We start from the raw sequence: 17,623 nt of genomic DNA, 5'->3' as shown, positions 1-17,623 counted from the left end.
TAAGGCTGGAACCTCATATCGCACTTCTTGACGTGAAAGTGTATGGGAACCATAGATGCTTTTCATCAAGATACAAGTGAAAGAGCATCTATGGTTCCTATCCACTTTCAAGTCAAGAAGTGCTATACGAGGTTCCAGCTTGAGGTCACTCCAGCACGACTCTCTTGAAAATTACCTATCTCTGATTTTTGGTTGAATTAATTGGAGAGTGAATGAGACTCATTATTGGACAAATATTGGATTCTTTTCTGCTTTCTGAGTTTTAAAGAGTCCTGGTGACTTAAAGAGCTTTGAATGATCCTTCTTTGTTCGGTGGATTAATGTTTCCATTGCCACCAGTTTTTTTCTAATGCCACCCCAATTCATATGCAAATGACCAAAGAATTAGCAGACATCTTGGGGGTGGTGTTAGCAATAGTTGATGTGGCATGAGCAGGAAGAGTCAAGACTAGTAAACCACCACAGACCATCTGACAATTGATCTTAACCAAGTCAGAACTCAGAACTGAGTAACGCAAAGTGGAAACAACACTAAGTTGTTGAGTAGGCAATTTTTATAATATTTTAATTGTAAATACTTACTAATAAAGAAAGCTGCTATTGGCACCCCAAATTTTATTTAATACATCTCAATTTATTAAATTATTTATGACACCTTAATCAAAGATTAAAACACACCATTCAAACATTACAGAAGTTCAGTTAAGTTTTACTTCAAAATTATGAAGTATTATAACACATTCAAACAAATTCAACAGTTGTTTACAATTAGGATTAAGCTCATATAAATCTTAAATCTAACTAATTAAAATTTTAAAAAATAAAAATTCTATCGACACCCAAATTTTACTTATTCTCATCCATTGACTTATTTTTTTTAAGTGTTGATAATATGACGACTTTTGTTGGATGGACTTAATGCACGCTAACATGGAAGCACATAACTTATTAAAAAAAAAAAAAAGAGTTTTTCTCTCATGCCTATAGTGAAAAAAAGAAACTTTCAGATCTAATTACCTTGTGATATTCAAAACCAAAATCCAATAAAATGGGGTTGTAGAGGATAAAATTATATGAAGTTAAAAAAAAAAAAAAAAACACAGTTATTTTTCACCGTTGAATTTTATTTTTAAATGTGGGTGCTCGATAGCCATCCATTTTATATACCATAAATCAATCTCAAAAAAAAAAAAATTATATATATTTTTTTTGCATATGAATATTTTCATGAAATCTAGACATATGTGTTGTTGGATTGTTAATGTGATAATCAATGTGGGCCCAACGATTCTTTTTTAGATTTGAAATCTAAAATAATAAATATGTGAGTAGAGAACATGTAAGAGAGAGGAATTTTCTCTTTTTATTTTTTAATAACTTATGTGCTTTCATGTCAGTATGCGTCAAGTCCGTCCACCAAAAGTTTGTTATATTATCAGCACTCATGTTTTTTAGGGAGAATCTCCATTTTGTGAGTTGAATATGACAAAATTTTGAGTCCGATACATTACATTTTAATTCTTAAAACATGTTTTTCTAGTGAATTTGAAAAGCAACCAGTCCATATGGAAGATGAGAATTACATTTTGATCAAATAGGATAGGTATTGCGTTTGAGATAGATACATGAAAAGAATCTCTCTACTCACAACTAGGCTTCATACAAATCCAATGTTTCTCGCCCCACGGGATATCTAACTTTCTGCCTTTCTCTTCTCTCCTTCTTCAAGAAAAAACTACACTAACTTATGCACTCTTTTGGAATTAACAAACTCGCTAATAAAAAATTGACGATTTTTTCTATATCAACGATCTCGTTGATAATTTATCAGCGATTTCGTTGATTTATAATTGACGAATTCACTGGAAAAATATGTTTTGGGAATTAAAATTAACAGTGAATTTTGCACATTTTGGGAAATATATATATATTTTTTAAATTCTAATTGTGATGTAATAAGTGAGTTAGCTGGGGGTCCCAATAGCAGCTCTCCAAATAAATTAAAAAAATATATTATCATTCTCGAAATAAGGGGATAATGTGTATCTTTTATTCCAAAAGCATGTACTTAAAACTGAATTCAAAAGGTTTGTGAACCGTTGGGCCTGCCTTGTTTATTCGGACAAACCCATAGCGCCATGCACGTGGACGGACGTAATAACAGGTTTCAGAGAGAGAGAGAGAGAGAGAGAACCCATCTCTGTGCTTACAAATCTGTCTTTTCTCCACTCAATGCAAGGAAATCTCAACAAAATCAAAACTGTCCTTCCCATTTCATCTCCACCCCCCATTTCTCTGTCTCTCTCTCACTCACTCACTCTCTCTCATCCATCTCTATAGTTCTCTGTTTTGTAAGCTTATCTTGTACAGTTAAATAACCTCTTTTATCTCTTTTACATTGTACTACTAAGTTTAAAATTCTCATTATATATTTCAATCACTTTTCAGTTTTTTACCACTTAGTTCTTGGCTTCATTTGTGTCTTCTCTCTCAAATTATTTTATGGTACAAGTACTGTGAAGAGGGTTTTTATGTTTAAAGTTGAAGTTTCAATCTCGATCTCTTCTTTTTTTTCTTTACTTTACTTTTATTGTTCTGTCTTACATCTTGTGTTAAATCATGGAAAAGAGTGAAAAACTCATCCATTTATAGTATTGAGTTTCATCTCTTTTTACAGATTCTAAATCTTTGGTGTTACACTGACATCAATCAAACACCACACCATACCCTTTATTATACAAAGGTGGTGTTGTTAAGTGGGTGTATCTATTCCTATTTTTGGTTAATTTACGGAACCCAAACCCATCATCTCCTCATAAAAATCTTTGCTACCCTACTTTGTAGCTAGCACTGTGCACACTGCTTTGCTATAAGAGCTAGGCCTGTGACTTCATCATTCTTTTATATCTAGAGACCCTTTTTATTTATTTATTTATTTATTATTATTATTATTATTTTATATACATATGGGTCGGTTCCATAAACACTTAAAAGCTACTCATAAAACTACAGCGTTTTTGTCTTATATGATTAAAAAGGTTAGAAATGGGCTGATTTTTGGTGAGGATGATTTCTATGGTGAGGGGATCATCTTTGCAAAAAATCATCACATTCCAAAACTTTTAATCTCATTAAAAATGATTTACAAAAATTGGAAGGTCTAAAATTTTTTAACTTGTAAACATGGGGCTAAAAATTTCATAATGGGCAGAGTTTTGGCAAGGATGATTTCCTCATCATAGAAATCATCCTCACAAAAAAGCAGCTCAATCCAAATATTTTTACCCATATAAGACAAAACATGTTGTAGTTTTATGAGTAATTTTATGTGTATACGGATCCTAATCCTTTATATATTTCTTCTTATTTAGTAATTATTTGAAACTTAAATTTTTTTTTTTTTAAATCTCACTCCTCACCCCTCTTTGTAGAAAGAAAAATGTTCATCGTCCATTTTTTTGTTTGTTGAAGTAATGAATTAATCATTCAAAGATCATGAATGTTTAAGGCAATATGTAGTAGTGGCTAATAAATTTTGAAATCACAAAAGTTTTCTAATCACTAATCAGCATAAATAGTTAAATTCATAGTCAACCCTACAGTTTAAGATAATAAGTAATAACACATGTTTTGCCACGAGTCCTCTTTGTGTTTTACTCAATAATTCTTGTGGCGAGGTGCTACGATTAGCTTATTCTATCAAGAAATTTTTGCTCGTAGAAAAATTAATTCAAGATTTCACAGAATCGTAGGAGATCAATAGTATGAAGCCTAATGAGGATAGTTCTCTAAATTGGGGATTCTTGCAATACATGTTGGTCGTGTGATTGGTCAATCCAGAATTCTATGAAATATCATATTGACTTTTCTAGGAGAAAAAACTTTCTCACTTCTTCCACTTGACAAGTAGACTACATGTGGGACTCCTTGCCTGATCTTATTAATTCGAAGTCCATGTCAAATAAAATCTTTATCATGGCATTGAATATTGGCACCTTCCTCATTTAACCAATAACTATTATTAACTTATCGACTAACCTGTATAACAAGAGTTGTGCTGGAGTAACATTGAAATTTACATTGTTTCACACATTGTTGACGTAAAGGTGCCCACAAAACCATTTATGCTTTTCACTCTTATCTCGATGAAAAACATCTATGGTTCCGTACATACATCCACATCAGAAATGTGCGAAATGATGTAAATTTCAATGTTGCTTCAGCATTTTCAATATAACATTTAGAAAATGTTGAATTGACTTCCTTCTACAATGCCCTTAAGACTGTGCTGACATGGTAGTGGCACAGAACCATAGATTCTTTTGCCTTGTATCTCAAGGTAAAAATCTATGGTTCCTACACATTGCCACGTTGTACAGTGTTGAGCGCAATGTCCTAGGAAATTAGTTAAGAACAACTCAACAATTTACACTATACTATCTAAAGTTTGCCAATTGGTTCATAGTGATTATTTTTTGTCTGTTCAAGAGCTTTAACCCAATTAGGTAAGATTTATTAGTGAGGTTGATTTTGGGTTATCCAAAATTGGTCCGACTAGAATAAGCTATCCTTCTATTGATTATTTCTTAATATTCCGCTAAATGACCACTAGTATTTTCACATTATATTATTTTGATTGATTCTTATTTCCTCAGGTGGAGTACTTCATGCTATGCGGCTTCTTCATGAGGTCCTTATTCTTTGTTCAAATAAATTCCACGAACGCCATTTAGTTTGATAGAAGTTCTTCTCTTAGAGGCATATGAGGCCTATTGTTGTTGAAGTAAGGTTGGATGTAACAGCTTGTGGTTTGGTTGTCTATATAGGCTCTTAGAAGCACTCACGGTTTAGGCAGTGTGTCAACTTATGCTTGGCATGTATATTTGTGAAAGGAGAAAACCAAAACAATTGATCTTTTGTGTTTTTATCTGCAACAATGATAGTAAAAGTTTCCATTCATGCTCTCCTCTGACGACATTATGCTTTTGCATAGCAGCCCCATCTTAGGGTCTGTTTTTGTCTTGTTTTGGGGAGCATTGGGTGCCCTCTCAATAGCAACAGAATGGGTCACAGTGCACCATGATGCTTTCCCTCTTCCATATAGTTCCAAGGGGACAGACCCAACAGAATCTTTTGTGCCAGCCATGCTCTATATATAGTGGGCCATCAAAATTACCTTGTGACCTTTTCTCACCTTGGCCTTTAGCATATAATTCTTTATTGGCTCCAAGAAAAAACTTGATTGCCTTCTAACAAGGGATCAGGCCAAGAGCTTGTTTCTTCATTCATGTTCAATTTAACTATTCAAGCACAAGAGCTTGGAAAGTTGTTGCAATCCATCCCTATTTTTTTTACAAGAAGCCACTTAATCTAATCCAATGCACACCACTCTTTCATCAAATGCAATTCTATTTTGTTTCTAGTTTCTTGGTAACTGTTATGATATGAAGTTCTCATCATGTCATCAAGTGCCCTTTAACAATTTATCTATCTTACTTTATATGAAATAACAAGGCATGCAGTCAATTCCATAAATACTGTAGATATACTATATGGGCATTGAGACATGCTTATATGTTCTAAATACGTGTTCAAAAAGAAAATGGGTACATTAGTTACTAATTAGAAGGGTCATGGGCATCAAAATCTTATTCCTCTGAATCATTCAATTTTATCTAAAGTCATATCTTTTGTTAAATGCTAATTAAAAAAAAATCAATGCATTTGGTTTTTTAGTGGTCTTAATATTGGATGTGAGACAAGTTGCTAAAAGATTCATAGAATGTTTGGATTGTCAAAAGTCCAAACGAAAGACCTAGGTTCATGTGGGCCCATGGATTTGGATGGGCAACAGATTCAGAATCATCGGCGAGGACCCATTCTTGAATGAAAACATTGAGACCTTCCAGATCCAAGAAAAACTATGGACTTTTCATTTTAGGTCTAATCCATTTGTGTACCTTATTTTTTAGGCAATTTTTCTATTTGAAGAAAGTTTTATTTTCTTAATAACTTTGTTATAGAAGTCAGAATCATGCACTCTCGATTATATCTTACTTCCAAGGTTAAGTATTATTTATTTTCATATTTAATCAATTTTTATTATTTTTAATAAATTTTACTATTTTCTTATTTTATTAAGATTAATTTTATTTTTTTCTATAAAAAGATTGTAACTGCAATGCATAAATCATCTTTAATCTTAGAAGAAAAAAAAATTCCTTGAGAGTACATTTCCGAAGGATTTCAGATTTTCTTATTTATTAATTGTTTCATGAATCAATTTTTTTTTTCGTCCTCACAAAAATAAGTTTTTAGTGAAAGTGTTTCACTCTTCACACGTGTGGAGTCAGTATTTTTTAATCCCTTAGCATGGAACAGGAGTAGACATTTAGGACAGCATAGGGAGTTTCTTTAGGACAAGAAACCTTGGGAAGAGAAAAGAAAGCATGAAGGAAAAGTTTGAAGCAGTCAAGTCAAGGAAGTAGGCCTTTACAAGCAACCACTTGCAACTGAGAGGAAGATAGAACACGTGAGATGGAAATTCCTCGATTAGGCTAAAGATGAAGATTGTATGGTGAAAGCAAAATATTCCCCTTTGCAATAACATGCCAACAACATCAACACTGCTCCTCTCTTCCTCCTATCTTTCCTTTCTTTGGATTGTCTGAAAAGTTGGAGACCACATAATCTTTTGTCTGAAAGTTTATAATCTCATTTTATAGTTAAAATTTAGAAGAATCTCTTTCATCTCCCCATAAAAACAATTTCATAAGTAAATCAAGCTTATCTTCTTTGAGACTTTCAAAATAATCACATAGTCCCATGTGTAAGACATTTTGGGGTGCCCCACCATTTTCTTTTTGTTTATTTTATTTTATTTTATTTTTCCATAAGGGAAGGGGGGAGGTGGGTTGTTTAATCAAACTATTATTTTGGCAAGTAAAAAGATCTAAATTAAACTGCTAGGAAGTTAAAAGAAAAATTAAGATAATCTCCACCATTTTGAATCAATCTGAAATGTTTACCAAATATTCAATGTTTTGTTTTGGTCTCAAATCAGAATGTTTAGCAGAAACATTCTGAAATGGAATGAAAACTTTGAATCATACATTCAACCATCCCTCAACGCTTCGAACAAATTAAGATTTTCTTAGGGAATTTTTTATTGTTGTTGTTGCTGTTTCTAATTGATCAAATGTATTGTTGTTTCTAAATGACCAAATGTATATTGATTATGAGAAAATTTACGAAGGGAAGGACTCTTAATTTACAAGTCTAAATCGAGAAAGAAAGAACATTTTCTAGAAATCAAAGGAAGAGAATTGATTTGGAATAAAAATTTGAAGATGATTGAAAAATAGAATTTGATTTTATCATTTAACTTTGTAACTTTGGTATGCATCATCATTTTCTAGGATGGACCTATTTGATATATTATTTAATATTTAACATTACAACTGATTTATTTGTAAAAAGCTACTGGTAGAAAAAATAGGCGTGCATACACCAGTATGCTCATGCATGTGTGCACCCATGAATGTTAAAGCAAGTACACTAAGAGTAGGATAATAACAAGCATTATAACTCATGTTTGGGACCAATAGTATAGAGGGAGGACTACAGGTGACTGAAATATAGCCAGCCTACTTAGGGCTTCCATGGAATGGTTTTAACTAGTTGGGTAGTTTAGTTAGGCTTTTTGCCATAAATAGGCAGGTTTCAATGTCTTTGACTGTAGTTTCTGGATCCTTCTTCATACCAAAGATAGTACATTGCTGTACATTACTGTTTCACTGTGACCTTAATAAATGAAACGTCTGGCATTGGGTTTTCCACTGATTAAATCTGAAATCTTTGAAAATCTTGTCTGGCATTGGGTTTTCCACTGATTAAATCTGAAATCTTTGAAAATCTTTTCTAGTGATGAAAACTGAATTAAATTTTCTCTCTCTTTCTCAGCTTCTTTTGATTAGAGTCCTAGGAAAATAATCTAAGCTAAGAAAAAAAGATATTTACTTGAGAAGAAATATACAATCTCTTCAATGGGTTTCCTAAGCCTGGTTGGACCATGGAGATAGTTAACTTGGAGAATCATTCCCACTCTTTAAGTAACCAAACTAGGGTTATAAAAAGTGCGAGTGTTCTGTTTCTTTTAAGGTGACAATTTTTATTTTTTATTTTTAATATTTTGGGCCCGCCACTGCTTTTGAGTGATATACCAGACCTTTTTTTGCAATTTTATTATATAAACTCCCTTACTATGAATCAAGTTAGCATGACTTTGTTTTAAGGGTTGTTAGTATGACTAACTTAGTAAGACATTAAGGGTTGTTGGGCTCAAATCAATTATTAAGTTAGTAATCCAATATCCAAGTCTTTTAGATTTAATAGAAAAACCCATATTCAAAAGGAAAAAATTCAAAAACAAAAATATTTTTGAGCTTGATCAACAATGTTAAAAATAGATGGCTACCGAACTCTCAAATTTAAAATTAAAATTCAATATTGAAAATTAACTTTTTTTTTTTTTTCAAAGTTCTTAGAATTTTGTCCTATATAATTCTATGGATTCAGATCATTTTTTTGAATGGTATAAATTAGTGCAACTAGAATCCACTCCAAGATATGTTAAGTAACAAATTCATAAATTTGAATTTTACTATGCAGATACCCACTCCAAGGTTTGTTGGGTCACAAATTTCATAAAATAATGTTCCCTTTGAGTTGGGAGTTTTTGTAATAAAAATGTAACAGTTAGATCTATCGGGTAAATCTCTTTAAATTATAATTATGAATCACATCATTACTTATGATTTTATTTTAATTGTTTTTTTTTTTTTTTGTATATATGTGTAAGGTCAATAGTGAAACTGTGAATCAAATCCTTGATCCATTGGGGAAGTTCATGGAATTTGCTGTCACCTCACTTTCTTTTTTTTAATTAGGAAAATAATCCTTTGATTGTTGATTCCTTTTACTTCTTGTAGATCATATGGAATGAACGGAATAATTACTTTTATGGCATATATATCGTGTGATTGTCATTTATTTTTTTCTCATTAATGCTTTCTAAGTGAAACAATTGAGGAGTTCAATGGAGTAGTTTTCGAAGACATTGCTTCTAGTTGATGGATTTCGAAAACAACTCTAAGGGAACCTTACTTTATCTAGTTTGTTACTCAATAAACCTTAATTACTTTATCATGTTTGTTATCCAGCAAACCTTGGAGTGGTGATCCACATTACAAAATTTAAATTGAGGCTGTTAATTTATTACTTAACAAACCTTAGAGTGCATCTAACCACATAAATTTTTGGCATCTGAAAACATGATTTGATACCACAAAGTTATAGAGGAAAAATCATTTTTTCATCATTGAATTTTAATTTTAAATTTGTGTGTTTGATAGTCCTCCATTTTCAAAATCTTAGATCAAGTTCAAATATAATTTTTTTTAATCTGAGTTTTTTCATGAAATATAGAAGGCTGTGATATTGGATTTCCCATTTGATAATCCATATGATTCCAACAACCCTTAGTAAGATTTGAAACCTTACGAAATTAGTCACACTAGTTTGATTCTTAAAGGAAGGTTTATCCCAATAACAAACTTAATAAAATAAGAGAGTTTTTTGTAATAAAATTATAACAGATAGGTCTGCCCGGTAAATCTCTCTAATTTTAATTGTTGCATGAAGTACTTTTATTCTTTGACTTGTTTTATGACATTCTTGAAGTATTTGTTGTTTTAAACTTCGGCTGGTTAACTGAAATCAGGTTAATCTTAACCTAACCAAATTTTAAAGACTGGTAAGATAGAAAGGCTAATAAGTTATTAAGTAGGGTTGGTAGGTGGTGCTGTGTTAAGCCCTCGTTTCCTGCCTTGTCAAGAAAGGTGTCTTATCCGTGGAGGGCTTAAGCTTGCAGACAGTATGGTAGTAATTTTTTTTTCTCGTCATGAGAGAGAGAGAGAGACTGCCTAAGCGAATCTTGAACAGAGAGAGAGGAGCATGGGTCAGCTTCTCTCACCTTTCACGCGTGCAACGAAGAGACATTCACACTTCTCGGCTAATCCCCCAAACACAGTGCTAATTATATTTTCTCCTTTGAAGTTATGAAAATTCTCTTCCAACCTAATTTTTCAAATTTATTAATTTTATTCCTTCAAAAATAAAATAAAATATCCTTCGCCATTTTTAATTGATTCAGTCACTTGTTAAATGTTGATAAATAAGTATTACAAAAATAATATATTATCCAATGGTGCTTGACATAAACAAGCATCCATTACCATTAAAAATTTCTCACAATTATTTCAAACTTCAACTATTGTGACAAGGGTATTTCTTCTTGAAGTAATCGAGAAATCTTAGATGTAGAGTTTAGCGTTGTCTATGGGTTGGTTCCGACTCAATTCTTAAGGCACATAGAATCATAATCATTATATATTTTTGGTCTGGTTCTCAAAAAAATATGAGAAATAACTATTTAAAATCATTATACAATTTCAAAAAATAATATATTGTCTACAAAATTATTAACTTAATTATAATTTATTATACTAAAGATATAACACTATGTGAACAGGAGGTAAATTCGATGAGACTCTTTTAAATACTACGTGAAGAATGGCTAAATTTGAAGGACTTTGATGTCCAATTACCCTTTTTTCACTTAGTGTAAGTTAAAGATTTTTTCAAAAATAAAAAAGTTGACCTTATTTAAAAGTATTAAACTTTTAGAGTAGTTCATTTTAAGCTTCAACCCATTGTTTATACAAAAAATTGAAGAGCTTTTTATATAACATGTATTAGTTTTGAAGTAAAAGAATATCTTAAATCATCTATATTATAAAAAGGAATAATAAAATAAATCGATTCCAAGTACTCATAGGTATCTATTGGATAGAACTTAATGGATCTAGTTTCTATCTGTTCGATCCCATTTTAGACCTGATTCTAATCAGTTTCAATAATAATTGGAACTAGGGTTTTCAGTTCTAGTTCCAGTTCGATTTCAATTAAATAGGTACTTGTAGACACCCCTAATAGAGGCCACTATAGATATTTAAAATGCAATGTCAAGATTTATAGTTGGTGGAAAAGGTTTAATGTTGTTGGATGTTATTATAAGTTATAACTAATAATGATGGGATCGGATCCTTTATAACGAGTTTAATCTATAGCTCTAGTTTTACAATTTATAGAAAATCACATTGAAAAAAAATAACAACACAGTCCCTCAGATTCATGGTTTGGATATATTTAAAAAAAAAACATACAGGATGGTCATGGACCTCCTAAATTTTAACGATTGGATGAAATTGTCTTGATGATATGACACACCCATAATCGTTGATAAGTACTACATAGAGCTACAAGAGAAATTCACTACAAAGGATTTTCTCCCAACACTGATGAGTACTATAATTAATTAATTAATCCTCAATTGAGATTTTGTATATAGAAATATTTTGTGAGTTCTACTTAAAGTAAAAGAAAATGTAATGAACTTATTGAAAAATACTTTTACATTATATTAGGATTGAGAGAAGTGGATAAAATAGAAACTTATCAAGAAAAGAGAAGAGTAACTCTCCACCATTTTTAGATTAACATGAGAGAAATTGTGATGATTTTGGAATTTTAAAATGTCTTAGAAGAGATCTAGGGGCAAAGTTGGAATTATAAAATATCTTAAAAGGGTTTCTTTCCACTTTTGAAGGAAAAGAAAACTTGCCTTTTATCTTTTCTCTTCTCCTCTCTTCCCCACTTAACAATACAAACAAGAGAAATTGAGAGAAACTCATTTATTTTCTCTTATCTTCCCTCCATTTCTCTTAATCCAAACACAACATTAATTCTAACCTTAAACATATTGTGAGATGGGTTAGGAATATATCTCAATTAAGAATCTTTAACGAATATCTTCCGTGGAGGGTAAAATCGATAACTCATTGAGATCTTACATGTGTCTCATTGAAAAACAGAAATTGGAAAGTAGAGGAGATTTTGAAGAGTAAGTAGTACATAGGATGAGCCAATAGTTCAACTCTATCCGTCACAAGACCGGGCAGAACCAATATGAGTTTTCATACAATTTTTTACCTCACCCACAAAGATTCAAAATTCTAAGAAGAGTCCCTTGATTCTTGGAATACGTCAAGGAAGGTTCCATTTACAAAGTAAGATCCCCATAATTATAAAATCTCGAATAAAAGGGAAACCTTAATCTTAAGGGTGTGATATATAATAGAGATAGGATCGAGGGAGAATAAATCTTTTTTGAATTTTTAGAGATTAAGAAAGAACAAGAGCAATATCTTTTCGAAGAATTATGACTTGATCGTCGGAAAATTGTTAGTAGAATCACATCGATGCTAATAGGAATGAGGAGCATCTTTGGAGCAACAACAGAGTAGATCAACGTAAACCCAAATCCGCCTCTACATCCTCTCATTATTTATTTATTTATTTTATGGAAAATAGGCTAATACTATTTGGACTTTAGAAAATATGGTTTTGGTGATAATTTTCTCAATTTCAAGGGGAGAAAAAGTAAATTCTATCCAAGCCTAAGGTCTGCCCCAGTAAAGGACTCTAAAATCTACTTAAATTTAAGGTCAGGGAGAGTCAGGGTTGTTGAACTCCTTTCAAATGAGAAGCAGCCGTGTGTTTTCTGTTAGATCACTTTTGCTGTTTTATAAAGCTTCTCTCTCTCTCCAAGTCCTATACCCTTTTCTTCAATTTCTCTTGTGACAAGAACATGGCCTTGCAACAGTTCAACAGCACCACCTGTCACCAAGAAAATGAAGACATGAATACCAACAAGTCTGCTATTTATGCCCCAGAGAATTCCCATGGCCTCAACAGTTACTCTCCTTATACTTCATCAATGGGTTTGTTTGCAGATATTGGTTCTCTCTCCATTAATCCAAACTATGTAGCAGTCTCTAATAGGGGAAGTAGAAATTGTTGGAATTTCCCTTCTATAGGGAACTGCACTAACAGCTCGGAGGATCCCCACAATAGTGAGGGAGGTGATGGAAAGGGTTCTGATTCAAGTGATGGTTTTGGAGAAAACGATGCTTCCATGGAAGACAACAACAACATCAACAACTTTAATGAAGAGAACCCAAATGAGAATTCAAAGTTTTGTGCTAGAGGGCATTGGAGGCCTGCCGAGGACACCAGACTTAAGGAACTTGTAGCTCTTTATGGCCCTCAAAACTGGAATCTTATAGCAGAGAAGCTGAGGGGAAGATCAGGTAAAAATAATAATTCAAAACCCATGATCATATCTTCTTTACTTCATGTTTGAAGTTTGAAGAGACTAAGTGTTGTTTTTTGATTCCTTTTTATGTTTGGGTGTTAAGGTAAGAGTTGTAGATTGCGATGGTTTAACCAGTTGGACCCAAGGATCAATAGAAGAGCTTTTAGTGAAGAAGAAGAAGAGAGGCTTATGGCTGCTCATAGATTATATGGTAACAAATGGGCTATGATTGCTAGACTTTTCTCTGGAAGGACTGATAATGCAGTCAAGAATCATTGGCATGTTATAATGGCTAGGAAGTATAGAGAGCAATCTAGTGCTTATAAGAGGAAGCTTAACCAAAATATTCATGGAGAGGCAACCATAAGAGAAGTACCCACCAATTGTCTCAATCTCTACAATAAGAATTTGATCAATACATCTCCTTTACCATATGGAGCTCTAATGGGTGGTGGTGGTGCTTGTGACTCAAATGGTTCACCTCACATGATGAACAATTTTTCTCCTTACAGTGGGTTTTGTGGAGAGGAGGCACCTTTTGATTTCTTCTCTGGTATGTCCTTTTAATCCCTTTCTCTGTTAGTTTGTGCATTTGGGTTTTTGTGCTGCTTCTCCTTCTTTTGATTGCCTTTTTGGAAGTCTACCACATATAGTTTTTTATTTTGTTTATCTATAGTTTCTCCATTCCAGTGTAAGTTCAAATGTTAAACTAATTTGATTATCTAGGTACATTTACTCCTTGGTTTTAAGTTTTTTAATACACCTTTTATTTCATAAATATTTGGTTTATTTAGCTTCATGTTCAGAGAAAATAAAAACCTAAAAACATTTTCTTCATGGTACATAGGAGACACCCTGTAGAAAAGTGAGCTGCTATTGGCACCCCAATTGAAAAACTAATCGAATAGTTGATAAGTAAAAGTTGGGGTTCCATTGGAAACCATGTCATTTGTTATTTATTTTTTTTGGTTGATGTTGCCGTTAGATTTTTCTATTTTTTAGGTTTTGAATTTTATATGAGCCTAATCCGACTGGTAAAACAACGACTGGAACTATCTAAACGAGTGTCGTAATGTTGAGGCAATAACTTCAGCCAAAACCTTTGTAATGTTTAAATAGTGTGTTTTAATCTTCAAATAGGGTGCGGTAAATAATATAAGAATGGTGCATAATAAGTAAAAGTTGGGGTGCCAATATCAGCTCTCAAATTTTATCTATCTAGAGCACACATCAGCCTTTTTATGTATTTTTTGATCTTTTAATATTATAGTAATTTTCACATATTTTATTGGTGCTTTTCAGGTCCCAAGAACCATGACATGACATGCTATTATAACAAGAACATGTCTTGGGATAAGCCAAGAGATGATGATTCCAACTTCACTGTTTTCTACCCCAACAACCCTCCATTTATGATGACAAGGCACCAGTTTAACCCTCCTTACTTCTCATCAGACTCTAAAACATCAACATCTCATGTCTCAATCACTGAAGCATCATCATCATCATCAGCATCATCAATTGAAGAGAACAGAATGACCAACCATTTTGAGACAACCATTTCACCACCATTCATAGACTTTCTTGGGGTTGGAGCTCATGAAGAGGAAGGCTAAAGAAGCATTGAAAGGAGTTTCTAAAAGAGGAGAAATGATTTCAATTTGATTACTCACTCAAAGAAAACCCAATTGCCATTAGGAGGTAAAATGGAAGGATTGTTGTTTAGTTTGAAGAAAGAAGATTTGATTTGAAATGATCTTTGGAAGCCATCAACCTATCATTTCCACGTAACCTGATACTTTCATAAAATTCCTTAAAAGGGTGAAAGAAAATAAAGATATTAGTGTCTAAAATCATTCTCAGTTTTTTTTTTCTTTCTTCCTTTTCACATTTGATTGGTTTTATGGTAAAAGAATGGTCTACCACCAATAAACAAAATATATATAAAAAAACTGTTAAGTATTTAGTGGGGAGAAATATCTTTTTTTTCTTTTCAAACATATGATATTAAAATTACATTGAAATTTTTTAATCAAAATATTGAGCTTATTATGCCTTTTCTTAGAGAGCTTCTATTGCCACACCAACTCTTTTTTACTATTGGGTGTTTTTGTGGTGGAGGATAACCATCCTTTTTTCATCACCACACCAACTTTTTATCATGCAAAGTTTACAAATAAAACATCAAAGTTTGAATATCCAAGCTATCAACTGGACTGAACCATTGAGATTGAGACTCTTAGAAAACTAATTATCTATATTGCAGGATCTCATCAGAGTGATTATGTTGGTTGATCATTGTTTTTGGAATCGGATTCGACTTTGAATCTCTTTCTTTTTTGCTTCTAAATTTCGGAGGAACGGAGAAATACTTTATGATTTTTTTCTTCGAATTCCGGACTGAAAAAGGAGACGTTTGAGAAGAAATGCTAGTGATAAAATGAAATGTAGTGATACTATTGATGTAGCAAAAGATATACTAATACTATTGTTGTAGCAAACATAGAGTCATCTAAGGTTTTGAAAATCCTATTACTTTGCAGGAAAAAGAAAAAGAAAAAGAAAAAGAAAATATTTCCAACTCTTGTAAAACCATCGCTTTTTTGTTTTTAATAATTTCTATAGGTTTTATATTAATCTGCATGTCAAAGAAATAATTTTTATTGATCATTTGATAGGTAAGAGAAAAGCATCTTGACTTTCAAAATTTTAAAAAATATTAGTTACATTTTTGCTAGGCAAGCGATTAATTAGTGGTATGCATAGGTGAAGGTTGGTTCGATAGGATTGATACTTAGGTAATGGGACTAATGCTCCTCAAGCCTAACCAACTTAGCTAAGTTAGCACTTTCAATTTATAAAATACTAGTTGATAATAATATAATATACACAGGTTCAATTTGAAATATGAGAGTTGAATTTTCAAGAGTTTGACAGTCGAAAGTTCATAGTGTTAAGAAAACAGGTGCAATCAAAACAAGAAAATAAATCGAAAAATCAAATACAAGATGCAATCACACAAAGAAATACAGTGGTTCTCTTTAGATTGAAGTACGTCCACGGATCACACCAATAGTAACTACCTTGGGTGAACATATCTACATGATTCACACTTGTGTGAATCTTTTCGAAGTAAACATTCCATCCTTTAGAATTGAAAGTATAAAGTGAGATCTGATGTCAATATACTTTGTCCTCAAATGAAATGTTGAATTCTTTGTTAGGTGAATTGTATCCTAACTATCACTGTGTAACTTACAATCATTTGACGCCTTATCTAACTCTTTCAAAAGAGATTAAAGTCATATCATTTCCTTGCACGCGTTTGTAGCTACAACATATTTTGCTTATGTAGTCGAGATAATAACTATCTTCTGTAATCTTGAAACCCAACTCATTGTTGCACTATTCAATGTAAAGACATAACCTATAGTGCTTTTTTTAGTATCTAGGTCTCCTGCCATGTTAGAATTAACATACCCCTATAGATTGATCTTTGCTACACCACAACATAAACATGAAGATAGCTCGACCAACGTGAAGTCATGGCTTGATTTACAGTACCTCTTTGTTGACCAATACTATCAGGCTCCACAAACCACAACACACAATGAGGGTTAATTACAATTTCCATGTTTGGTAGATCATGAGAGTTAGGGATGATTGAAGGGCAAATGATTCGAAATAGGATTTCACATGTGACGCCATTATTTGATTGCAGGGCTTGGTGGATGAGACGATGTCATTATTATTGGATTTGAAATGATCAACCATGGTTGAGGGATCAAGGGTCGGTTGGGGATGAATGAACCCTCCATTTAATCTCTACTACAATCTCCCCATACATTTCAACTTGTTGTTTGTAATAAGGTTCACTCAATATGATTCGGTTTTTTCATGCACCATATATTCTATTACCCTCCAACAATTACATGATCATTTTTTTCGAGAAAAGAAACATACAATTGATTAAATGGAATATCAACCATTAATCTCATGAAACGAGTTATCGATGAATTGTCTATAATGTCCAATAATGCTTGTTGTTGGTTGTTTTCTGTTTATCTATCTGTCCATGTGAAGTCCATCATTGTCCATCTCACTCTTTGTTTCTCACCACATCAAAATTGGTCGTCACGAGATTGGGTCTATCATGATCCCTTCTAAGAATTAGCACGCAGATAATTAAAGATCACATGGCTTAAATGAAAATTTCTCATTGAATTTTTTTTGGATAAAATAGAAGCAGAGATTATGAGGTCTATAAAGGTTACTAGAGGTGCATAGATGAATGAATGATTCTTATTGAAAAAAAAAATTGTAAAATAGATAGCCAAAAAGGCAAAA

General features: G+C 32.4%; 1 protein-coding gene across 2 annotated transcripts; it reads left to right on the top strand.

Annotated features, from left to right (window-relative positions):
- Window positions 1–12,667: 12,667 nt before the first annotated feature.
- LOC147401266 (uncharacterized) lies at window positions 12,668–15,672 on the top strand. Of its 2 annotated transcripts, XR_015178201.1 has the most exons (4): window positions 12,668–13,271; window positions 13,380–13,829; window positions 14,579–14,977; window positions 15,543–15,672. XR_015178201.1 is itself a non-coding variant. In XM_086441564.1 (3 exons), the coding sequence occupies exons 1-3, from the start codon at window positions 12,770–12,772 to the stop codon at window positions 14,890–14,892; spliced, it is 1,266 nt and encodes a 421-aa protein (XP_086297690.1). In that variant the 5' UTR covers window positions 12,668–12,769; the 3' UTR covers window positions 14,893–15,511. The 2 variants fall into 2 exon arrangements, 1 of the variants encoding a protein (XP_086297690.1); XM_086441564.1 differs by lacking the exon at window positions 15,543–15,672 and having other exon boundaries at window positions 14,579–15,511.
- The last annotated feature ends 1,951 nt before the right edge of the window (window positions 15,673–17,623 follow it).

The sequence above is a fragment of the Akebia trifoliata genome, chromosome 5 (genome assembly GCF_017979445.1).
Source record: "Akebia trifoliata isolate Shusen 1 chromosome 5, ASM1797944v1, whole genome shotgun sequence".
In the NCBI taxonomy this organism is placed as follows: Eukaryota; Viridiplantae; Streptophyta; class Magnoliopsida; order Ranunculales; family Lardizabalaceae; genus Akebia; species Akebia trifoliata.
This window is presented reverse-complemented; position numbering and strand designations above follow the sequence as displayed.